Raw genomic sequence first — 26448 nt, forward strand, 5'->3', positions numbered from 1 at the left:
AAGAGTGTTCTCTCTGCGGAAAGCATCTATGCACATCATGGCTCTAGGAAAACAAACTCTTCACGGTTCTTGAGACCTACAGAGAAAGGGGTGGGACCACGGTCGTGAGTCCCAGTTTGACCAGGGCTGGTTGGACTCCAAACTCTGCGTCCATCCTGGAGTGACAGCCCCTGCGGCCCCGGCTCCTCCGGGGTCCGGTGCTCATACACACCCCTGGGGCTGCCGCCTGATGCTCCTGCCCGCCTCACCTCTCCTGGCCAGGCCCCTCTCCCTGCCAGGGTACCTACCAGCCTCGTTTTGATTGGAGGGTGCATGCAAACTCCAGTGGTCTCTTCCTTCATGGGGAGAGAGAGTGGAGGAGAGCAGCGAGAGTGGGCACAGTGGGGGGCGCTGGCGGGCTCTGCCTGCTCACGAGGAGAGGAGAGAAGGGGAGGACGAGGTGGTGAGAGAGGGGAGGAGGAGATAAGGGAGGGGAAGGAGAGAAAGATAGCACAGTGCAAGATGGATCTGTCAACTCCAGTCTGCTCTCCAGCCAGCCTCACCCACAGCCTCCTTCCAGCCTCTGGCCACCTGACTTCTGGTCCCTCCCGCTTCCCTCTTCTCTCCACCTTCTCTCCTCCTCCCCAGCCCTCCTCAGTCTGCTCCACTGTCTGGGCAGAAGGGCCCATCAAAACTCTCTTGCCAGGACTGGCAGGTGGGGGCCATCTCCTGTGCCAACCACACAGGACCGGTATGCTGTTGAGGATGCTAAAGCATTGCCCAGGCCAAGCCAGAAAGAGCTCAGATGAATCGGTGAAGATGGCCATGGGGGCAAAATGAGCAATGACCACACGCTTGAGAGCGTCGGCCTCCCATGCCCAGCGGCCTCCTACACTCTGCTAAATGAGGACCCACATTACGTGGATAGGTGAGTAGAGAGCTCCAAGAAAGAGGCACATCAGTGAGGAGAAATACAGAGGTCAAGACCGCATCTGTCATGGCTCTTTATCTGTGTTCAGAAGACGTGCTGGCCATGATCCCCCTCCCACATCTATGGCCCCAGGCCTTGGTGTCTGGTCTAGGCACTCGGGGGAAGGGGAGCCTTGCTGCTTAGCTGGAAGCTACCAAGCATTGTGAGAAAATGTCATGTCACTCTTGGGATCCTGGATTCCCCGGTTTTGTTGTTGTTTAGTCGCTGAGTCGTGTCCGACTCTTTTTGCGACCCCATGGACTGTGGCCCGCCAGGCTCCTCTGTCCATGGGATTTCCCAAGCAAGAGTCCTGGAGTGGGTTCCCATGTCCTTGTTACCCAGCCCCAGCGCTAAACAGTGCCATGCACCCAGCAGAGATCTGACAGCTCATACTAGTGAGGATGAGGACGGTGAGGAGAGAAAGCTCTGATGTTAGGAGAGTCACTGACAGGGTTAGTGTGAGTCTTAGGAAAGAACCATTCACTCCAGAGAACAAATACATGTGTCTTTTCACTCAAGAGCATTTTCTTAAGTCATTGGTATGATCCTGCCACGATGGATCAAGGACAGCCTCTGGGAAAGTTTCACTGAAAAATTATCGAGAACATTGCAGCCTTATTTTTCATCTCCAGATGGATCTAACGCCATCCATAGACAGTCCAGTCCTAGACAATCTCCAAGGGGCTTTTACAGCCATATTCCCAATGGCCTTCAACACAGCCTTGTTTTATTATTCAGATGTGGGAGAGGCAGAAATGACATTTGCAAAGCCTAAGTCCATGGGTTTAGACCCTCTTGTCCATTGTTTCTAAGTCCATTTTTCAGAAACAAGGGAGTTCACATTAGTCACCTGCGGTTAAGTTTTACCAGCCTACTTAAAACCTCCCCTTCTGGTCCTCGGGACAAATCCCATGTTCTACATGATGCTATCTAAGGCATGAATCACCAGGAAACATGGACATTCTGCCTTGAGGCCAAAATGTGTATTGGCCACCAGAGTCTGAATTGAAGATTATAATGGATGACTTATTTGCCTAGCATCAGATTTATTGGTAAAGAAATGTTGGTCCATTCCACAAGCATCTCTGACCTCTCTAAATGGAGATTTAGAACTCAGATTTTTAAATGCATCTGAGTCGATTTAAACAAAAGAATATCCCTGAGGTTCCCACACTTCTGACTCGTAGTAAATGAACAGGAAATAAGATAACATGTGTAATAGGCTACTACTCTGAAATACCATTTATATTTTCTCCTGGTATTTCTTTCCCTCCTAGGGTCTTTTCTACACCCACACAGCTAGGTTCTGAGTGGCTTCTGAGTTTCAAAATCTGACCTTTTGGGGGAATAGAAAGGTTTAGGTATAGATAAATGATGGTTAAAATGTTTAAGCTTTCAAAAGAGATTGCCAGCTTGAGGATAGGTGAGAAAATTCACAGGGGAAGGGAGGAGGGGTAGACACGAGTGAATGCTGAGCAAAGGGGCTCTGTGCCCCCTCATTCACTAATGGAGGCTGGGGGACAAGGATGAAGGAGCAGAGGGGAGTGACCTTTCTGACTCATTTTGAGTTGGCGCTGCCTGAGCTGCTGGTCCTGTGCCAAGATGCTGCAAAGCCTTAGTAAGAATGTTTGGATCCCCATGAAGACCTACTATACCCAAGTTTACCAGATGTGGGTAGAAATGGGATTGGTGGGCTTCATCGTTTATAAAATCAGGATTGCTGATAAAAGAAGTAAAGCCTTGGAAGCTTCCAGTCCTACACCTGCTCATGGTTATCACTAACCAGCTTTCCCTGGACGAGATGTCTGTCTGACTGTGTTATGGGACATTGTCGTGACTTGTAGCAATGCCACTGCCCTCAGGCATGAATAAATGTACCTGTAAGACTCCTCCTCAAAAAATAAAAAAGCAGAGGGAACCTGTGCTCTAGCAGAGAGGTCCACATCCCAGAAGCTCTGTGATCTCCATCATCCAAAAGGGACATGAACGGAGCAGAGGGTGTCCCAGATGCACCAGCCAACAGCTGACTTCACAAACTAAAGAGACTTCCCTCACTTTCCCCTTGCCCTGAAGAACATGGACGCAACCCCAGGGAGACTGAAGAGGCACCCAATTTGACTTGAGATTAAGCTTTAGCTCTCCTGCTAGAATGAAGGTCAGAATAATAACTAAGTTATTGAGACAAATGGAAAACCAACTCTTCTGACCCCCAACCCAGGGCCCGTTCCGGGCCCTACACAGCCTTCCTTTGGCCAAACCATCTCCTCCCTGACCCATGAACCCCTGATTGATGTTCCCTGACCCAGAGGGGACCCGGGAGGGACAAGCCCCCAAGAGAAAGCATCAGAGAGGCAGGAGGTGTGGGTGTTAATGGGCTTTGTTACCTGGGGAGGGAAGCTAGTGTGACTGACCTGGAGTAGATAGGATGATGCAGCCCAAGGTCAATACGACTTGCGTGTCCATATTCCCTCCCTCCACCTCCCCTCACCCTACCAATACCCACACCCCCGTGCACAGCAGATGAGAATTCCAGATGGAGAGTGGGTGCTGTCTGTACTCACATGCCTTCTTCCCTTCCCATCCCCACGCCTCCATGCTTCCCTCCCAGGCAGAAACTCTTATCTGATCTCGAAGAGTCTGCGATGCAGATTCCAGGAATGGGCGGACAATAAAGCTGCAGAGGCTGCAGGACTGGGTTGGCTAAACTGAGCCACACAACCAAAGAGCCGGAGATTAGAGAAGAAAAGATCTGGGAAAAGGAGGGGGCAAATGCTGTAAGAGTGAAGCTGGAAAGCTTGTTTTTGTGGCAAGTTTGAGGATGCGAGTCCTTAGGGCAGTGCACGGTACAAGAGAAGAAAGAAGCAAAATGAGATTTGAGAAGTGTTACTGGGAGGTGTTCATTTAATCTTCTTTCATTATTTTGAGAGATGCCAGTTAAAGATTGAATTTCTTTTTTTTTTTTTTTTTTTTTCCATGGCTGTTTGGACCATACTTCATTCCATGCAGAGACTGGCTCATAAGGGTCAAAAGTCATAAGGGTTAAACTAGCTCCATCAGTGTCTTGGTTTAATGAAGTTCAGAAAATCTGTCCCGCTCCTCTCTCACCAGCTCCCTGTCCTTCCAGATCTGGCCCAAGGAGCCAGGGCAGTGATGTGGCTTTAGGAGGTGTGTCCAGCCTCAGACCCCAAGTCTAGTCTTTCCTTGGCTATCCTAGGAGATACAGATGCCACGCCTCTCCATCACCCCAGCAACAGGGCAGAGAGGGCTCGTTTCTCTTTCTGGGTTGGTGGGAGGAACAAATGGAGGAGATGGAAGTAAGAGGACCAGACTAAGGTAGAAGCAGGCAGCTGGAGCCCCTCTTCCTCTCTAGGACCCTTTATCACTCTCAGAGATAGGACTCTGAACTGAAGTAAACCCGGAAATACCAGCCCTCCAGCACAACTAGCGTGTGTGTGCTTTGTGAACATGTACCTGTGCCTCAAATCTGCAGAAACAAGACAAAGGATGCTTCATCTTGAGAACAGATACTCGATGCCGACTCTAGCTGTGAAGTGAACAGCTTTGTCTTGTCCCTCGGCTGGGCAGTGCAGCACCTGGTCCTATTTCAGAGCTCTGTCAGAGCTGCCAGAGACATAGGCAGAGTGTCCTGGGGACAGGGAGTAAGCTCCCTGTTGGAGGTTACCCTATCTTGGCAATCTGTCTAACAAGAAGGGCATGAATTACCAGCTCCATGTTCTTGAACACGGAAGGAAGTAACTCTGCAGGTTCCCGAGCTGGGCATCACCCACGGTCAGTTCTCAGCTAGTTATCTGAAGGAGCTGACTCAAAGGTCTCAGACAGTACCAGCTCACCAGATGAGACGCACAGTTGCAGAAATCACAAGTGATTTCCTTGTGCTAGCCAAGGCAGGAACAGTGATCATTCCTAAAGCCTGCGCAGCATTTGGCCTCATATGTCCCCTCTTGAAAGCTGCCCAGAAAACCTTCCCATCCAGGGCACTCTCGTCCAACTAGCCTGTTCTGAATGACTGCCACGTGGCTTCTCCCCAAGCATCCTGCACATGGCTCTCCTATGGATTCTGACCCTTTATCAACCACAGCCCCTCCAGTCTCCAGCTGCCCTATCCACTCCCAGAGCCTCGCACACAGCCAAACACACAGATCAGTTCTCGGGAGATAGTTTTTCACTTGGCTCATATTTTCACTCACAGGCCAAATTTGCAAACCATGATTTATGCTCCAGTACCCTTGGGTATCAGGCTAAGCCCAGCCGAAGATATATCCAGTCTTGCCTGTGTCATCTAGTGATATTAACAATCTTATACACGTTTATGTTGCTTTTCTATGTGGGGCTCTTTCTCTTGTGTGATCCTCATCATACTCTTAGGCAAGCAGGGCAAACAATGATATCCTTATTGGACAGAAGATGGGGCAGCAATTATCCAGTGGCCAGGATCTTAAGGTGAGGAGCAGGGACTGGAGCTAGTTCTGGTCTGCATGACTCCTGGTCCAGTGTTCCCTCCCCCAAGTGGCTTTCCCACCTGCAGGAATCCCATCCCTAGGGAGAGACCTGTCTGAGGGGATAGAGGATGGTAAGGAGGCACAAGGGGCCTGGAAAGCCAAGGTGAGGCCCTGAGCTGGTGCTTTAGGCCAGAGCATGTTGTTGGAAGAGACAGCAAGAGATGCCTCATGGCAGGCATGCGGGGTGCAGCCCAGGAAGCCAAGAACCCGAGACTCAGGCAGAGAGGAGCCCTACGATGTTCAAGGATCAGCAGACAGGTTGGGTGGGGCTCCTGTTGCCGCCCTCAGAGGAAAGGGGACACTGCCCTCCCTCAGGGGCTCTGGGAGGTGGAGGGACCCCTGACGCCTGAACCCTGGAAGAAAGCTGACCCTGAGCCTCTAGGCTGTGAGCAGGACAAGAGGGAGAGCCTTCCCCTCCGTGATGCCCACCTCCGTCCATCCGTCCCACTGCCAAGACATGTCTACGGTCTGCGGCTTTTCTGGTTTTAGCAAAATGGAAAGTTTACCAGAGGAGTGGCTTCTGTGAAATCCATCAGGAGATCCCCCGGCTCCAAGGTAAAGGCACCTCTGCGGTTAGAGGGGCTCTACAGAGGCAGACAAAAACATCCCAGTTAGGGGTCGGAGGCTCACGAGAGAGGGGGTGTACGTATACATATAGCTGATTCACGATGTTATACAGCAGAAATCAACACAACATTGTAAAACAATGATCCTCCAATTAAACAATAACCCTGTGTACGAGACAGCAAAAGAGACACTGATGTATAGAACAGTCTTATGGACTCTATGGGAGAGGGAGAGGGTGGGAAGATTTGGGAGAATGGCATTGAAACATGTAAAATATCATGTATGAAATGAGTTACCAGTCCAGGTTCGATGCATGATACTGGATGCTTGGGGCTAGTGCACTGGGACGACCCAGAGGGATGGTATGGGGAGGGAGGAGGGCGGAGGGTTCAGGATGGGGAAAACATGTATACCTGTGGCGGATTCATTTTGATATTTGGCAAAACTAATACAATTTTGTAAAGTTTAAAAATAAAATAAAATTTAAAGACTAAATAAATAAATAAATTAAAAAAACCATCGGAAAACAGAAATATCCCAGTGAGTGCTGGCTCTCGACTGACCATGGAATTTCATCAGAAAATACAGGTGTTCCCTACCTCTCTCCTCCCCTCACTTACTAGCACTGAACTCATTATTACCCTCAACCCCCCTACAGTTCTCTTGCTCAGCAGGGTACAAAATATTGAGACCAAACCCCAATTTTTCTGACATCTTCATGGGTAGAAGCAGGTTATAGGGAGGGGGACTGTCTTTTTTGAAGCTGAAAACAATTTTTCTTAAATGCTGAGTGCTCTTTGACTGGCCTTTGGGGGAAAAATACTTCAAAGAGTCCTTTGAATATATAAAGAGAAAGAAAAGACCCCATCTTGGATCCAGGGGGCCAAGACCTCAAGGAGCTAAACTCATCTGCACAATAGTGAGGAAAAGCTTTCTGGTGGGAGGGTGGGATCTTTCATTTTTTGGAAAAATTTTTTCTGTCTTGCCCTGGAGTCTTAGCAGCATGGGGGCCTTGAAGCCCTATATAGGAAAAAATAAGTCTCAAATCTCATTAACTTGGTGCAAGCAGAGCCCTAAGGAGAGAGCTGACCAGGAGAGGGAGCCCTGTGGCCTCTGACAGGATGCTGCTTGCATCTCCAACCCAGTTCCCTTCTGTTTCGTAAATGTGTTCGCGTGGTTTTAACCACGGCCTGGATATAGACAGGACTCTGTGTCCACACTTGGGACAAAGAAGTGCTAGGGACTTGGCACAGTGGAGGGGAACCCGACTCCAGTTCCCAGGAGGTGATCTACAGAAAAGCAAGGAGCCTCAGTCTAGGCCAGTCACAGGCTGAGGGCGTTCAGCCAGGATTCTGTTGAGGAACATGGAGATATTCCCAGAGACCCCCGGGAACGGACCCCCTGAAAGACTGCCCATGGGCATGCGGGATGTGGCCTGGACTGCTGTTACTCTGATTTTACTGGGAACTGTGTTCCCTGGAGCCACAGAAGCCTCAGGCTTCCTGTTTGCACAAGCACTTTAATCTCCACTGGACCCATGGGTTGGGCAGGGTAGTAGATTTTACTCCCATTTTTGGGAAGAAGAAACTGGGGCTCAGAGAAACAAGGTCCATGGAGTGGCTTCTCATTTAAAGCAGCCATAGGTATTTGAAAGGAGCAATTGGGAATAGACTCTGTGGCTCTGGTCTTGCCTTGGGGGGCCCCACCTCATGCACACAGCATTCCTCAGTGGGGTCCAGGGACCAAGCAACATTCGACCCAGCATTTGCTTGGAGAGCAAGACCAATCGCTGAAGAGTGACTGCAACCAAGCATCACTCAAACAAAACCAAGAGAAATGTCTTGTGTAAGACCTTTGCCACAGCCCATTCACACCACTGGCAATTTCCTGAAATTTCAAGCCGACAGATAGAATATTGACCAATTTCAAACTATCAACACAGGCTATCTCCCATAAGGAAGGAGATGGGGATACGTCTAGGCTTTTACTTCTCCAGATTTTCCATTTTGGCGGGTAAAAAGCCATTTCTCACTTTCTGTCTTCACAGTGGAGTAAGAGCGTTTGTAGGGATGATATTCTAAAACCAAAACTGCCCTCAGAAATCTCTTAAATTTCCCTTTAAGTACAGAATACATGCTTTTATATGATACTATTTGTCTCTCATACATGGTTATCTTTCAGGGACAGATTATATTTAAAAAAACATGTGGTTGTTACTGTTGCTTCAGGAGCACCCAGAGTTGATGACACAAAGCTCAAATGTGCACAGATGCCACACACTGAATTTATGCACAAACTGCAGCAAGTAGAGCTGCTCCTCAGGGCTTCTCCCGTACCTTGGCCCCTGGGGACAGCTGGCCCTTGCCTTCTGAGTTCTGAGGCGAGCTGATCTTGTGAACTTTGGGGGACAGCAGCGGCGCTGAGACTTGTGTGGCGGTGGCGGTGGCGGCGGCCGTGGTTGGAGTTGTGGGCGCTCCCACTGCCTCGGCCAGGTCTGGAGGGAGGTCGTCTTCATCGCTGCGGTTACTAAAAGCACATGAAGCTCTGCTCATTACAACAACAAACAGGGGAGTGGAGGGAAGAGGGGAGGGCTGGGACGCTAGGGCAGGGGCTGGGGTCTCCCCAGATGTCTACCAGATGTCCAGCTTACGGGAGCCTATATATCAACCTTTAGCCAAAGCAACTTTGGGCTGGATTTTCTGTCACTTTCCCAGGGATGAAAAACAAATCTTAATATAAAAATATAACATAATAATTACCATTTTATCCATTTGTAAGCATATAATTCAGTGGCTTAGACATTCACAATGTTGGATAGCAATTACTTTATTTATACCCCAGACTTCTCTATCATCCCAACAGCAACTCTGTACTCATCAGACAATATCTCTCCATGGTCCCCTCCCTGTAGTCCCTGGTAATGTTTGTTCTGCTGTTGGGGCTCAGAGTGGGCCACCCCCAAATATGCCACAATAGCATATTGATTTATTAGGATAGAGTTGTTTTTAATTTTAATAAAACTATACGGAGAAAAAAATACATTTTTTATATAGCATTTTTTGAAGACCCTGAAGGAAAGATTGAATTACCACCATTACTGAAAATTTATTTCTGGAAATGTCCACATTTTTTAATTAATCAGATAAGAGATATTTTTACCATTAAATAAAATATGTATTCACTATGAGATATAATATCCTAGTTATGAAAATTTGCATTTTAGAAACAATTTAGGGTAATTTTGTCCTTTGGCATTTAGCCAGAAAGAGTAATGACTTTTGGCATTTAAATCAGAAATAAATATTTATCAATATAGTTTGTACTCCCTACCTTGTGTGTTCAGTGTTTCTTTTCAAAATAGCAGTTATGTGGGGATAAGAAAACTTACTGGTACTGAGGTACATAAATTTCAACGTGAGGCTTTCAGTATGACTTCAAGGGTTTTGTAAGAGAAATATTTGCATCTTTGTGCTTCTTTTCCAAAGAGTGCTTACAAGTACAGTCTGGAAAATGGGAAGTGGAAGAGCAATGATGCACGTGATAAATGATTAGGGAGAAGACAAGGGAATAAGCAGAAAACTGAAAATAAAGATTTCGTGAGAGGTTAAAAAATATATATATATAGTTTGTACTGGCTTCCAAGAGAATATTGACATTCTGCTGAGGGTCTCAAGTTTTCTTCTTCTCTTCATAATGTCAAATTATAATATAAAGTATTGCAAAAAGTTGTTTCTTAATTTCTGACAGACTTTCTCCTTTCAGCTTGGTATGTGGTATAAAGGTCTGTCATATTGATTATTTGGAATTAAGTTACTTAAGAAATAGCCACCAGCACTCTGACCCTCCTCTCTGTCTCCCTGAAAGCAGGATATAAATCTCTCATGTGAAAGGTGTACTCCCTATAGTAGGCAGAAAAAAGAGTGAAGTCGCTCAGTCGTGTCCGACTCCTTACGACCCCATGAACTGCAGCCTACTACGCTCCTCCGTCCATAGTATTTTCCAGGCAAGAGTACTGGAGTGGGGTGCCATTTCCTAGGCAGAAAGACCCCTTTATCACAGAGATAGGGAATTTAGGCCAAGAAGCCTATATAAACAAACCTTGCTGCTTCTTTAAGTTACTATCCCAAGTCCAAACTGTTTAGATTCTTCACTAATTGAGCACCCAATACCTAAGTTTCTTTATCCTGTCAATTGCTTACAAATTTTTTATTTCTTTGTCTAAAAAGTACAAAAGCTGCCTGCTTTGGCCACTTCTTAGGTGCTATTTCTATGAGATCTCCATGTGCATGGATTAAAATTTGTTTCCTGTTCTCCTAATAACCTGTCTTCTTATTTTATTATTGGTCTGGCCACAAGAACTCAGAAAGGGAAGAGGGGAAATTTTACACCCCTCCCCAACATGGTTTTCTGTCCGAATGAATGTGACTACTCTAGGTACCTCATATAAATGAAATTATATAGTAAATACTTCTCTGTATCTGGGTTATTTTTCTTGACTGTAATGTTTTCAAGATCTATCCATGTCGTAGCATAAGTCCAAGTTTCATTCCTTTTTATGGTTGAATAATATTCCATTGTATAGATAGATTGTATTTTGTTTATCCCTTCATCTGTTGATGGACACTTGGGTTGTTTCTGCCATTTAGCTATTGTTATGAACGTGGTGTGCAAACATCTGTTTGAGTCTCTGCTTTCAACTCTTTTGGACTGGAATTCTACCTAGGAGGGGAATTGGTGAGTTGTATAGTAGTTCTATGTTTAATATTTTGAGGACCCACCAAACCAAGGGATGTTATTCTGAGTAGCCTCCCATAGAAGGGTAAATATAAGAGCTGTAGAAACCTACTGTTTTGAAAGAAAGACTCCTCTTATGGTCTAACAGCAACTGTCCCTTTGGTGATAAACTGGTTATAAAGGAGGAGTTGGGCACAATTGTCCTGGGGCCAAGTAGTACTGATTTTAGCCCCTCTCTGATCAAACGGGATGACCCATGATGGAAAGGACACTGGACAGGAAGTCACATGAGGGAGGAGAAGTCTGGGCTGGCACCTGGGGCTCATCTCCAGAGCCTGAATTTATGGGGAAGGCTTGACTTCTCACAAGGTATGCCAAGGCTGGAAGCCTTTCTGATCTGATCATCCTGGCAAAGAGAAGCACCATCAATCGTCCACTCTTGGCATGGACAGTATTTTCTCAAACTTACAGAAATTAGGACAGGTTCCCTATTGCCTGCTGCCAACCAGATTCCTGCCTGTGCAGGAAAGTGCTAAACCAGAAAGATCCAGTTGCCTGAACCCTGCACATTCCAAAGGAAACACTGGTCATTGACAAGCTCCTGAGAGAACCCCTGGACCCTTGGAATATCCTGCTGAATAAGTGGCTTACCATACCTAAGGCCTTGGGCCATGCTAGATAGCTTACGTTATCAATGTGATATATGATGAACACATGGTATCTAAAGTCAATTCATGAAACATTGTAATAAGTAAAATTTTACATATGGTATGATTCTTTTCTTTGAAATGATGCCTTTCTGTTTTAAAGAAAGGCATGGAAAAATGTCTAGAGTAATAGTCATAAAGGTGAACATTGATTATTTTTGATGGTATGATTCTAGGGGATTAGTTTATTTTCTCTTTGGATTTTTTGTCTTGCTGAATAGTTTCAGATTTTTACACTGTTTACTTTTACCTTTTTTTTTAAGATTTTTTTTAATGTAGATCATTTTTAAAGTCTTTTTTGAATTTGTTACAATATTGCTTCTATTTCATGTTTGGTTTTCTGGCTGCGAGGCATGTGAGATCTTAGCTTCCCTACCAGGGATCGAATCCACATCCCCTGCATAGGAAGGCAAAATCCAAACCACTGGGGAGCCAGGGAAGTCCCCACACTATATCTAAATAAATAGTAAAGTTCAATTTATGGGGGAAAACTAAGAAGATCATCATTTTCTACACATACCAGCTGATCTCAATATAAAGATATACTTTTACCTGCCTTAAACTCTTTGCAGAGTTTAATTCCTTCACTCTAAATACAACAGTCACATTTTTCCTCCCTATCTCGTATTTCGAGAAAAGAACACAGCTGAGATTTTTGTTTATATCCTAAAAAGTGGCAGTTTGAAAACCTGTTCAGAGAACCTAAATATCATGATGCTTTGATGAAGTAGCCTAAAACCCAAACAAGCACATATAATTCTGACCTAGGAACTAGGAATACTGTAACCACTAAAAAAGGCACACACCTCCCCACATGTCAAAAATAATGATGCAGAATTATTTTTGAGGGAATGAGAAATCTTAATTTTTCCAATCTATATCCCTTAACCATGTGTTTATTAACTTCATCAATATCTGTGAGTGGAAGAGATGAGTAAAGTAGTGGTAACTAGAGTTGACAATACAAAAACTATCTATGGGATGAAAATGCAAAACTGGGAACATCCCATCTGTTAATTTTGCTATTTACTACTAATGGGGAAAACGGTGACATTCTTTGATTTTCAAACCAGAATACTTTGGGGTATCTTATGAAATACACACAAAATCAGAGGTTCAAAAAGGGTTTCCTTAAAAGAGGCAATTTGGTGAGTTAGTTAAATTTTCTTTCCTTCCAGGCCATGTAATAGTCACTGTTTCCAACATGACTACATATCCTGAATGGGTGATAATAACATTTTGAATTTCGAAATGTAAAATGAAAGGCTAATCTTGCCAGCTTTATCCCCTGGGAAGCAGATTTTTCATTGGTTAATCTGTCCCCCAGAGATCACTAGGAATGTTAATCATTTGAAGCTTTCTCATGTTGACTTTCCTAGGAAATACAGCTGCTATACAGTCCAGAAGTTTCAACTAAGGCTAATGAGGTGGAACGCGTCTGTCCTGAAATAGCCCCCTCCTCCTTTTCACAAGGGGCAGGTGGCAGGCCAGAGGTGACTGCCGGAGAGCTGCAGCCACAGTTTGCTCCCTGTCCTGTACACTGTAGTCTTGGTACCTCCTAAACTTGACCTTTTTAGAGGCTTCAGGTGCATAATAAGAAAGCAAGAGGAACTAACTCATCCTTCAGCCAGGTCCCTTGCTAGGGCTTACCCACATTATCTTATGTTTACCCTCACAAAATCTTTGTCCATTTTACAGATTACAGAGAGATTCAAAGAGTAATTTTCCCAAGAGTTTATGACAGTGAACAAGAAGCCTTTCTAACTCCAGAGCCCCATGCTTTGCACTGCACCAAAAGATCCCCTTGCAGCTCTCTGACCAATTAATTATATATCCAGACAGGATACCTGGGCCATAGCTGAGGTCAAGAAATGGGAACAACCACTGTGATTTTACTAATGTACCACCACATTTAACTGCAGCATTTACCTGCCCTCTTTGGATTAAAATTATTTACAATCTGTCTTTCCCTCTAACAAATTTAAGTCCTTGCATGGGAATTGTCAAAGTCACTTTGTTCTTCCCTCACAGTGTCTAGAATATCCCTGTGCACAAGGGAATTAGGAAACTTTTGTTAAGTTCAACAGAACTGGACAGGTCCTGCTGGTTCTGGCACACTTTGGAATATGGCTCCTCCTGCAGAAATATGGCTCCACCCACAGGAATAAGGCTCCTATGGCTCCTCCTACAGGAATATGGCTCCTCCTACAGGAATATGGCTCCTCCTACAGGAATATGGGCTCCTCCTACAGGAATATGGGCTCCTGCTACAGGAATATGGGCTCCTGCTACAGGAATATGGGCTCCTCCTACAGGAATATGGGCTCCTCCTACAGGAATATGGGCTCCTGCTACAGGAATACGGTTCTTCCTACACAAATATGTTGTTACTGTTCAGTTACTAAGTCATGTCTGACTCTGTGACTCTGTGGACTATAGTATGCCAGGCTCCATGGGGTTCTCCAGGCAAGGATACTGGAGTAGGTTGCCATTTCCTTCTCCAAGAATCTTCTTGGACCAGGGATTGAACACGTCTCCTTCATTGGCAGGTGGATTCTTTAACACTGAGCCACCAGGGAATTCCTACAGGAATAGAGCTCTTCTTGTTGCTCAGGGATCAGCTTTGGCTCTATTGACAGGGCTACCATTTCACTAAGGCACGACGGAGACAGCATCCGACATACTCCCCATGTTCCTCCTGTGCGTCTGTGCCCCTGAGGAAGCTCCTCCCCTTAAGTGTGGGCTGGATCTGGTGACTTGCTTCTAATGAAGAGAATAGGGCAAAAGTGATGAAATGTCATGTCTGAGATTAGGTTATAAAAGGCTGTGATGTTGCCTTTCTAGAAGTCTTTCTGGCTCTTCTTGTGTATTTTCTCTGCTAGAGAAAGTGGAAGAGGTCTGCGTGTCTAGGAACTAAAGGCAACCTCCAGTCAAAAGCCAGCAAGGAATGATGTCCTCAGTCCAACAGCCCTCAAGGAATTGAGTTCTGCCCCACACTGTATGAATGAGCCTTCAGATGAGGCTGCAGCCCTTGCCAATATCTTGAGGGTAGCCTTAACAGACACCCTGACCCAGAAGACTCAGCTAAGCCATGCCTGGACCCCAACCCACAGAAATTGTGAGAAAGTAAATGCAGACTGTTTTAAGCCACTAAATCTTGTAGTAATTTGTTCTAAAGCAGTCAATAAAGAATGCATATGCCACCCGCGTCATGTTGTCAGGGAGAAAGATCCAGCACCATTATGACTTACATCGGAAAACAGACTGTTTTTTTTGAGGTGGTCCTTTGGGAGGGATGTGAAGGGCTAAGAAGCATTTACAACTGGACATTTGGCTTCGCCTTTGTTGTTGTAATTGAAAAACTTGCAGCATGGAACTCACAAACTGTATTGTCTTGTTAACTTCCGCACTCGGGGAGGCTTGATCTCCGGCTTTTCCATAGCTGGTTGTGTAGTTTCCACACGTATAGGAATAGGACTTCTAGAGACACATCAGAAAAGCAGAACAACATCAACAAAGAGGTTTATGGTCTGGTTTTGACAGTAGGGACTGCTTTCTCAGTTAATTTATACCTTACTCTTACTAACACTGATAGTCAAGATAGTCATTTTTTCCCTCCTCTTCACTCTACCTATTACATATAATTATTTAAAAATACCACAGAAAAGCCAAAATAAAAAAATTATAAGGAGGAAAATACAACAAGCAGGAACTGAACATGATTGGGGTATCACATGAAATTTCTCTGCCCAAAACACCCCCTTCCCAACATTAGGTTTTTGTTCATAACCAGGTTTTGCCAGTGAAACGAGTAAAGGGAAACCCGTGGATAGCCTATTCTTACTTCCAAGTAAGTAATCTAGTATCTATGTTATTTTAAACATAACACAGAATACATTTTCTAAATATACAAAGAATGATAGAGTAGTTCATATAAAAAATATATAATCAGAAGACCTTTAGGACTCACTCTAAAACATTTCATTCTATGTCCAGATTAAAATGTTAAAAATTAAGTTTCATTTTTATATTTCCTCAAGAAAACATGCCAGTTAACCAATGGGCTTACTCCTAACTGTGATTTTAAGGAAAAGTTTTGACACATTTTTATGATTGAGTGATTTCACTTAAAAAAAAAAACCAACAGTAATTACTTTCTGGGACCAATGGACATCAAAACAAACTGAGATTCTCAGCAAGAGACTTCTAGTAAGTCAGTTAACACGTCTGGGCCTCCATCTTCCCTTCTGCTGAGTGCCTAATTTGGTGGTGACAGGTATGTGGCCAGAGTGCAATAAATGTTAAAGAAACATAAATGAGCAACCATGAAATAGAGTCAACGTATTCTAGGTTCATGACTTCCTCAAGCTGGCCCCCCGGAGGCAACTGAACGCAGTCCCTGGAAGAACTCAGGGGAGCACATTACTCTGCTAGGGTGGAATGGGTGGTGTTTGGAAAGCTTCAAGGAGGGGTTTAGACTTAACCAGATGGAGGGAAGACTTCCAAGGTAGGAGACAGAGTGGAGACCCAGATCTGCTGATGGGTAAGGTAAAGTCATAGCATCACTGATTCAATGGACATGAATCCAAGCAAGCACCGGGAGATAGTGAGGGACAGGGAAGCCTGGTGTGCTAGTCCATGGGGTCGCAAAGAGTCAGACACAACTTAGCAACTGAACAACAACAAGGTAACGTTCCAGGGGAAGATCTGGGGCTTGTGACTAGAGGGGAAACCAGGGCCCATGCATGAGGTGCCTCAAGCTGAGATGTTTATTTAAAGGCAAAGGCAGTCACTGAAAGTTTCTGGCGAGGGAGTGGCATGTCAGACTTGCATTTTAGAAAGGCCCTTAGAGCAACAAAGGATGCTGGTGAGGACAGGCCAGATGGAGCATCTTAGAAAACTATAGTAGTGGTTATCCAGCATGAGAAATGGTGAGGGCTGGCGGTAGGTTGGGAAGAGGGTCATGATAAGGAGGGGATGGATGTAGGAGATAATATGAAAGTCAAATTGGCAGGACTTGGTGACCAATTAGATGAGGGCATGAATAGGAGAAAGTCAAGGACTCCCAGGCAGCAGGTATGGATAACAGGTAGGTAACAATGACATCGGGGCTTCCCTGCTGGCTCATTGGTAACAAATCTGCCTACTGTGCAGGGGATGCAGGAGATACAGGTTCGATCCCTGGGTCAGGAAGATCCCCCGGAGGAGGGAATGGAAATCCACTCCAATATTCTTGCCTGGAGAATCCCATGGACTGAGGAGTCTGATGGCTACAGTCCATAGGGTTGCAAAGACTCAGACACGACTGAAGCGACTGAGCACACGTGCACACACGCAACAATGACATTAACCAAGATAGGAAAACTGATGAAATGGGCAGCAGGGTAGGGTTGGAAGAGATGAATTAAGGTTTCAAAAAGTCCAAGAGGCAGCAGGGTATGTATCTCCGGAGTAAGACCAATTTATACCAAGAAAATGGACTAGGCATCATAAGATAGCATAGAGAAATATTCACTTCTGTTTTTAGCATCAAGTATAAGACTTTCCCAGGGTAGTGTTCCCTAGATTATGTAAGGTGTTTTTTGAAATTCTTGTTTCTGGCCTTTCCCCACTACGACACCCCTACCCCCGCCAAAATGGCCCTACCTCCCACCAAAGGATCTGAAATGTCTGGAGGAGGACTGTAGTTTTTGGTTTTAACAAGATGCTGATGCAGTGTTCCTTGGACATTTTAGGAAACTTTATCCTAAGGAGACCCCACCAGTGTTAGCAGACTGCCAAGGTGTCCATGGGGCTGCCATGATCTATAGCTAGTTATTCACAGAGAGGTGAAGAGTGTCTACTTTCTATGAGATTAGGAAAGAAAGGTTTTTCTCTGGGTTTGGGTTGGTGGTCATCTGGAGGTTTTAAAGAATATCTATGACTCTAGTACTTCCCGGGGCTCAGATAATGGACCAAGGGACGAGTACTGAACTGAGCTGAGACAGCGAGCAGAAGCCAGGTCATGAAGGGCTCCCTCTGCTCTGTTAAGGAGTCCGGACTCCACCCTGACTTGAAACAGGGGACTGACATGGTCAGGTCAACATGCCTGAGAAGCAACTCAAAGTGACTTGCTAATACAGCAGGTAGAAATATTAAAACAGAGTAAGTGGCATTTTTGAGACATAAAGGAAGTTGAGACAGTCTTTTTCTCGCTCTCTTCAGGCTCACATTCTCTCAGTTTTCTTTTTCTTCTCTACTTTATTATCAAATGCCCTCATGAGTAACGCTTTGAGAATAAAGTTGATGGTACTATTGTTTCCCCATTCAAACAAGAAGCAACAGACCTTACATTAGCGTCCTGGAGAGTGGATTTCTTATTAATATTTACAAACGTTGATTCCTCTTTTCCAACCTGCTAAAGAAAACAGGCAGGTTAGTCAAAACTTAATATCTTGGCACGCAAAAATGTTCCCAAGTGTCCTACATTCAAAGGATTACAGAAATGTGAAGGTGTATCAAAGAGGTAGATCATCAAGTACTCAGTCAATAACCAGTTGTTTTTTTTTTTTCCGGTGTTTATTTAATTTAACAAAAAAATATTTTCTTGAGTCATTCCCCATCGTGGGGATTAACACTTAATCATTCAAATACAATCAATGCTTGCATTCACACTCTTATCGAGTACCTGCTATGTGCCAGCTCAGGACTGAATGAGAAACGGATGCTGTAGGAAAAGTCAAACCCACAGTTTAATTCCCTACCTCACATTTTTAGATCAGGGATAATAAGCAGCTCCATGCTCACACAGCACTTAGAGCCTTCAAAAGACTTTAGAATCTGTCCTTTCACATCGGTGTAACAAGCCTGGGAGGAGTCACGTCATATGATTTTGAAAGAAGCCTTGTCCTCCTCCCTCTAGTGAGTCCCACAAAGAAGTGTGTGGATGGAAGGACACCCACTCAGCCAGCCAGGCCGGCTGAGCTCACACTGGAGATCAACAGATGTAGCAGCCAGCGGCCCTCAGACCCACCACGGGGCACAGAGCTGGCCCTTTCACTTTCCCAACAACTACTGGCTTTGGGCCAAAACATTCCTTCAGGTTTTGCTCCAAGATGTTATGAAAAACACAAATGAACTTTTTGGCCAACCCAATAACTACACTGGTTAATAACTCTTTATATTAAAAGCTCTATTCACTTAACAGGTGTGGTTCCTACGTCCTGGCTGGACCCGGCTGACACAGCAGTCCCAGAGCACCTCTTCTACACGTCACTGATGAAACCTCGAGACAGAAAATCAAAGGCTTGCAGGCACGCACCTGGGCGCTCACTCGGGACGCGTTCTCCAGCTGGGCCTTCAGAATGTTACACTTCACGTGATCAGCCACGGGGGACGGCAAAAGTGGAGTCTGGAGAGTCTTCTCAGAAACTTTTTTCTCTTCGGCCTGAGATGAACCAAAATACATGTAACAAATGGTAAACAAAGAACTAAGGAAACACATACATTAATCTTTCTCAACAATCATCACTGCAAATAACACAGAGACAAGTGTGTCACCAACTCCTGATGTTTGTACCAGCGCTTTTACTATTTGCCAAGGATTCACAAGCGCATCCTCTCCTTCTCGCGTGAAGCAGGGAGAGGAAGTGGTAGGAAGCTCACGAGGACAGGACTGGGAAGGTCCAAGGAGACTCTTTCAGATTCATGCAGCCAGAGCCAGTGGCAGAACCAGGACTCAAACTCTGAGTCACATACTGTGACGTGTGTGTGTGTGTGTGTGTGTGTGTGTTCAGTCGCTCAGTTGTGCCTGACTCTTTGTGATCCCATGGTCTGTAGCCTACCAGGCTCCTCTATCCATGGGATTTCCCAGGCAAGAACACTGGAGTGGGTTGTCATTTCCTTCTCCAGGGGATCTTCTGTGACTTGTTAGTTCAACGGTCGTTCGTATTTTTACAATAATCTTGCTGAAAACTGTGATTCTCAGTAAGAAATCTGTATCCGTTACCTCACTGTAGAGTGTCTCAGATGTCAATAATCTAGTACCACCTTTTTTTTTTTTTTTTGCCATTTTTTAAAGAAAGGCAATGCCAAAGAATGTACAAACTACCGCACAATTGCATTCATCTCACACGCTAGCAAAGTAATGCTCAAAATTCTCCAAGCCAGGCTTCAGCAATACGTGAACCGTGAACTTCCAGATGTTCAAGCTGGTTTTAGAAAAGGCAGAGGAACCAGAGATCAAATTGCCAACATCCGCTGGATCATCGAAAAAGCAAGAGAGTTCCAGAAAAATATCTATTTCTGCTTTATTGACTATGCCAAAGCCTTTGACTGTGTGGATCCCAATAAACTGTGGAAAATTCTGAAAGAGATGGGAATACCAGAGCACCTGACCTGCCAAAACCTATATGCAGGTCAGGAAGCAACAGTTAGAACTGGACATGGAACAACAGACTGGTTCCAAATAGGAAAAGGAGTATGTCAAGGCTGTATATTGTCACCCTGCTTATTTAACTTCTATGCAGAGTACATCATGAGAAACACTGGGCTGGAAGAAGCACAAGCTGGAATCAAGATTGCCGGGAGAAATATCAATAGCCTCAGATATGCAGATGACACCACCCTTATGGCAGAAAGTGAAGAGGAACTCAAAAGCCTCTTGATGAAAGTGAAAGTGGAGAGTGAAAAAGTTGGCTTAAAGCTCAACATTCAGAAAACAAAGATCATGGCATCTGGTCCCATCACTTCATGGGAAATAGATGGGGAAACAGAGGAAACAGTGTCAGACTTTATTTTTTGGGGCTCCAGAATCACTGCAGATGGTGACTGCAGCCATGAAATTAAAAGATGCTTACTCCTTGGAAGGAAAGTTATGACCAACCTAGATAGCATATTGAAAAGCAGAGATATTACTTTGCCAACAAAGGTCCATCCAGTCAAGGCTATGGTTTTTCCTGTGGTCATGTATGGATGTGAGAGTTGGACTGTGAAGAAAGCTGAGCACCGAAGAATTGATGCTTTTGAACTGTGGTGTTGGAGAAGACTCGAGAGTCCCTTGGACTGCAAGAGATCCAACCAGTCCATCCTAAAGGAGATTAGTCCTGAGGGTTCATTGGGAGGACTGATGCTAAGGCTTGAAACTCCAATACTTTGGCCAGCTTAGGCGAAGAGCTGACTCATTGGAAAAGACCCTGACGCTAGGAAGGATTGGGGGCAGGAGGAGAAGGGGACGACAGAGGATGAGATGGCTGGATGGCATCACTGACTCGATGGACGTGAGTTTGAGTGAACTCCAGGAGTTAGTGATAGACAGGGAGGCCTGGTGTGCTGTGATTCATGGGTCACAAAGAGTCTGACACGACTGAGCGACTGAACTGAACTGAACCACGAGGTTTTCACAGGTGTATGAAGAGTTAATTTTTAATTAGATTTAATTTTTTGGAGTGATATGCTGGAATACAAGAATTGAACTGGTTCTAAAGCCCATTCAAGGTTTTTGACGATTGCTTAAGGGGGTACAGCTATACTGACCGTAATGACCAAAGACCGACTTTGAAAAGAAAACAGAATGCTGCTAAAATAAGAAATCAGTGGGAATTCAGCACTGATTTTCCCCTTGAATTTAGCAATTCTGTACTGCTTTTTGGATAGAAAATTCAAGCTGGCTTGCTGCTGCTAAGTCACTTCAGTCTCATCCGACTCTGTGCAACCCCATAGATGGCAGCCCACCAGGCTCCCCCGTCCCTGGGATTCTCCAGGCAAGAACACTGGAGTGGGTTGCCATTTCCTTCTCCAATGCATAAAAGTGAAAAGTGAAAGTGAAGTCGCTCAGTTGTGTCCGACTCTTAGCAACCCCATGGACTGCAGCCTACCAGGCTCCTCCGTCCATGGGGTTTTCCAGGCAAGAGTACTGGAGTGGGGTGCCATTGCCTTCTCCGTCAAGCTGGCTTATTCTTGCTTTATCTGACCAAGCAGGAGCTACTGTTCAGCTCTATGACTTGACTCAGGTGAAAACCAACATACATTTTGGAAACCTTGAGTATCATCATTGCATTTATGTTTGCATAAAAGGCATCTCTATGAGGGGTAAACATCTGAATTACAGCAAGACTATAATTCCATCCAGGAGGATGGCTCCAGGAATGTTGTGCTTTCTCTCTTTTGTGTGACCATATTTTGTATTTTACATTCAATTTGAATTGTGAAAAGAGGTTGTATCATTCAATATGGAAATTCAGATTTCAAAACACACAGATGAATGGTAATTGGGCTTTGATATAATTGTCATTGTAAATAGCCCTTCTGTTTAAGGATATCATTCAGGGATAAAGAAGTGATCAGATGCAGTTTTCAACTACTGATACAAATTGTCTACATGTTTCAAATCTGATGAAATTCAAATGTCTGTGACAATTTTGGGTGCACCTTTGGAAATGGGCAATCAGAATGTCTTCTCACCATTAACATATCCAAACCTTAGAAGAATCAGAGGATTCTTGAGACTGAAAAAAACCTTAAAAGCCATCAGAATCATTGGTTCCCAGTTGTGGTATCATGATAATTTATGATGCCTGTTGCAATGATTGTTTTTATTAATGATAAGGAATCATAGTGTGAAGTCATATACTTGCCTATGTGTTAGGACAAAGTCATGGTTATCTGGCATCACTCTATTCTCCATGCTCACTGATCCGTTTCTTCACGTGAAGGAGAAAAGAGGGGCATTATTGCTTGAGTGCACGGGAGTAGTCAAAGTTAGTCCTTCAATCACGTCCAACTCTTTTCAACGCCATGGACTGTAGCCCACCAGGCTCCTCTGTCCATGGAATTCTTCAGGCCAGAATACTGGAGTGGGTAGCCACTCCCTTCTCCAGGGGATCTCCCCGACCCAGGGATCAAACCAGGGTCTCCCACCTTGCAGGCAGATTCTTTACCATCTGAGCCACCAGGGAAGCCCTGAGTGCATGGCAAGTGCTCAATACTCACAGCTGCCTCAGCTACACCTTAACCCAGAGCAAGCCACGATTGTTAATGTCCCACAAGATTCACAGCAACTACAAATTACATACAACTTGTGAGTTCTCTGCTACCATATGCTATACTTTCCTGCAAAATATTTTTGATTTTGCCAAGCTCCAGGTAAGTCCTTGTTAAAACGATTTATTGTGTGGACTGCAGAAGAAAAGTTGAAAACCTGGAGACTAAGAGAAAGAAGACCAATCCCAGGCACATAATCCATTAGGCTGACTCCAAACAGCTAGCACAAGCCTGCTCAATGAAGATGTGTTGATTGAATGAATATAAAAGCCATCCTGGAGGAAGAATTATTTTTCCAGCCAACTATCATTGAGGGTAGTACTGAAGAAAAAAGTAGGTGAACAGGATCTTAAAGTTGGGGCTCAAGAGTGATCAGAGGGACCCGAGGCTTCCCCACTGTGGTGGGTACAAGGGGATGGAGGGTCTTCTGAGAAACTCTGGAAGTCTAGTGTAAGCTAGAGGGATGTCTAGGGTGGAGGAACAGCCCAGATAGGAGGTATAATGTTCCTATGTTCATCAACTTGGGTAAGGAATGGGAGCTTTCCAGGCCAGATCTTCCAAATAATTAATTAATAGTTTATTGTTGTTTAGTTGCTAAGTCATGTCCTACTCTTAGTGACCCCATGGACTGCAGCACATCAGGCTTCCCTGTCCTTCACTATCTCCTAGAGTTTGCTCAAACTCATGTCTGAGTCAGAGATGCCATCCAAACATCTCATCCTGTCACCTCCTTCTCCTCCTGCTTAAATCTTTTCCAGCATCAGGGTCTTTCCCAATGAGTTGACTCTTCGCAGCAGTGGCCAAAGCATTGGAGCTTCAGCATCAGTACTTCCAGTGAATATTCAGGATTGATTTCCTTTAGGATTGACTAGTTTGATCTCCATGTAGTCCAAGGGACTCTCAAGAGTCTTCTCCAGCACCATAGTTCGAAAGCATCAATTCTTTGGTGCTCAGCCTTCTTTATGGTCCAACTCTCACATCCATACATGACTATTGGAAAAACCATAGCTTTGACTATACGGACCTTTGTCAGCAAAGTGATGTTGGTAATTAATAATTTAATGTATAATTAAATTAATATAACTATAAATTATAATTTTAAATAATTTAATTAATAATTAAAGTGATATTGTTAATTAATTCCAAATTGTTAACTCCCTCTTACAAAGAGGCAAAGCTAGGCACTGGGGTTAGAAAAAATGATCCGTGAGTAAAGAAGACTATTCCTGTAAGGATTTTTAAAAGTGTATGCAACAGTGGATCTCAACCAGGGGCAATTTTGCTCTTCAGGGGACATTTGGCAATGTCTGGGGACAATTTTGGTTGTCACGCCAGGATGGGGTAGAGGCCAGGGGTGCTGCAAAACATCCTGCAACGCACAGGATGGCCTCTCCCCCAAAGTATCAGGCCGAAATATCACTAGAGCCTAAGGCGAGCGACTCTAGGGTAGAAACTGAAGAAGCATGTTCGAGTGCAAAGGGCACTGTACTGGGAGTCAGGGGTCCAGGGATTCAGCCGCTGCTCTGACTTTAAGAATGCCAGGTCCCTTCCTCGGGTCTGAGATGTTGAAAAGGTTGAAGTAAATGATAGATTGACTCCAGCACTGGCTTTCTACAGTTCTAAGATATAACTTGGTTTTTATAAGGCTGCCCATTTTGATATAAGAACAGGTCTAGCCAAAAGAGAACTTGGTTTTTGCCCAGTCCCTTCCTCAAGACCTCCATCCCTACTTTTTTATTTTTTTATTTTTTTTATTTTTAAACACATAAGCCAGCCTTTTATTTTTTGGCTGCATCATGCAGCATGTGGGATCTTAGTTACCTGTCCAGGGATTGAACCCATGCCCCCTGCAATGGAAGTGTGGAGCTCTAACCACTGGACTGCCAGGGAAGTCCCCCTCCCTCCCTACTCTAATCCTTCCCTTCCTTCCGTTAGCAAACAGTTACTGAATATCTATGATGTGCCAGGTGCTGTCGGGGAGAGACAGAGAGTGCTATGGACTGAATTGTGTCCTCCCCAAATTTATATGTTGAAATCCTAACCATCCTTGTGATGGGATCTGGGCACAGGGCCTTTGAGAAGTAGTAATTAGACTGAGATAAAATCACATGGGTAGGACCCTCATGACGGGATTAATGGCTTTATAAGAAGAGGAAGAAAGAGCCCTCTATTCCGGCAGTGAGAAGGCAACTGGCTCCCAGACAGGAAGAGAGCTCTCACCAGGGAACCAAATCATCCACACCTTGACCTTGGACTTCGCAAACTTCAGATCAATGAGAAATAAATGTCTGCTATTTAAGCCACCTGGTCTATGATAATCTGTGATAGCAGCCCATGCAGACTAATTCCAAGGAGTAAAACCAGAAAGAGGTCAATGTGGAGGCTTCCCTGGAGGAACTTCAGTTAGAAGGATGGAGAGGACCACGAACAGATCCAGTCTGAGCGGCTCAGCACCAGAGGCGGCCCCTACTGCTGTAACCCACCCCAAAAGAATATAAGTGAATTTCGGCTCCTAAGAGACATGCCTGAGCAGAAATGTCATGAGAGGTTGAGTAGAAATCCCTCCAAGACAAAGGCACATGGTTTAAGAGGCAGGCGGGGTCATAATGAGAGGTGTGAGTGAACCCCAGGTCCACGTGCATCACCCAGCTCTGGTTCTTGGCACCTTATTTATATTGATGTGCAGAGCAGGCCAGGGTCCAGCAGGCTTCACAGTTTCCAGTTCCAGCTTCTTTAGATGAGCAGCGGCTTCGCTGAAAAGGGCAGGTGTTCCCGGACTCAGTTCTGTAAGTGAGTAAGGAAAGGTTGAAAGGGCAGAGAGATAAAGGAGATGCAAGACACTTGCCAGAGACCAACCCTCAGAGTCTTGCTGTCTGGTTCCTCCTCTGGCAGCTTGAATCTCTCAGGAATGTACTAGCAGGTAGGATGTGAGAACATTTTAAGGTCAAAGTTTCAAAGCCTAAGTCCCCCCGCATATGTGAGCTGGATGACCCTGGGCAGATTCCTTTACCTCTCTGAGCCTCTGAGCCATTTTCAAATGAAAATAAAATTACTTACCTTGCAGGGTTGCTGTGTTTATTAAGTGCGGTAATTCATGTGCAAATGCTTTATTAATGGAAAAGCACTATGCACATTAGAAAGATTAGTGTTCAGGCTAACAGGCAGATGAAGGTGCTCTTAAAAACCATGTTATATTTCTAAAATCAAATTCATTGTATGTTGGATTAGTTCACCACCACTCCTCCCACTAGCTTGTTTTTATCCGTGGGTACATTAAATATTCATTAAACATTTGGTATTCATTACATATTAAAGTTTGTGCCAGGCATTGATAGCAACTGGGATCTGGGAAGCTGGAATAAGGAGATGAATGAGACACAATTCTAGTCCATTTGGGAGACAGACACCTGTACAGATACTCCAAATACAAGTAACCAAAGATTTATTTAATTGTATATGGGGGCTCCCCTGGTGGCTCAATTGGTAAAGAATCCGCCTGCAATGCGAGAGACCTGGGTTTGATCGCTAGGTTGGGAAGATCCCCGGAGAAGGGAATGGCCACGCACTCCAGTATTCTGGCCCGGACAGTGAGGATAGGATCAATTTTTCAATACCAAAGTGGACAATGAGTTACCATTTCTAGCTCAGCCAACCCAGAATTGCTATTCACAGTCTACAAGTGAAGGCTCAATGGCTCATCCTTTTCACCAGCCACAGACTGATGAAATATCAGACCTGTAAGATTCCCTTGGCCATCATCTCAATACCCTCCAGCCCATTCCATAGTTGAGAAAACCCTGGATCCAAGAGGGGATTGGCTCAACCATGAGAACTAGAATCCAAGCCTCTTGATTCTCACCTCTATCTTGGCACTTGTTCAAACCACATGTGATACAGAACAAGTTCTCCCCCCACCTCCTGTCACACACAAATTCTTTGGTAAAATATAATA

At 44.7% G+C, this 26448-nt stretch overlaps 1 protein-coding gene across 2 annotated transcripts in view; it reads right to left on the bottom strand.

The window, feature by feature from the left end:
- The window catches only part of EPB41L4B (erythrocyte membrane protein band 4.1 like 4B), a 170608-nt gene that overhangs the window by 14232 nt on the left and 129928 nt on the right, over positions 1 to 26448 (bottom strand). Inside the window, exons 17-23 of one of the 2 annotated variants that reach the window (XM_055579252.1) lie at positions 25162 to 25280; positions 18778 to 18903; positions 17804 to 17871; positions 14859 to 14957; positions 8373 to 8553; positions 5976 to 6053; positions 288 to 404 (exon numbers count right to left, since the gene is read on the bottom strand). In XM_055579252.1, the coding sequence (XP_055435227.1) occupies positions 288 to 404; positions 5976 to 6053; positions 8373 to 8553; positions 14859 to 14957; positions 17804 to 17871; positions 18778 to 18903; positions 25162 to 25280 (788 nt within the window). Of the gene's footprint in view, positions 1 to 287; positions 405 to 5975; positions 6054 to 8372; positions 8563 to 14858; positions 14958 to 17803; positions 17872 to 18777; positions 18904 to 25161; positions 25281 to 26448 lie in introns of both variants that reach the window. The other variant, XM_055579253.1, reaches the window with a different exon arrangement.

Source organism: Bubalus kerabau, chromosome 4 (assembly GCF_029407905.1).
Source record: "Bubalus kerabau isolate K-KA32 ecotype Philippines breed swamp buffalo chromosome 4, PCC_UOA_SB_1v2, whole genome shotgun sequence".
Taxonomy (NCBI): domain Eukaryota; kingdom Metazoa; phylum Chordata; class Mammalia; order Artiodactyla; family Bovidae; genus Bubalus; species Bubalus kerabau.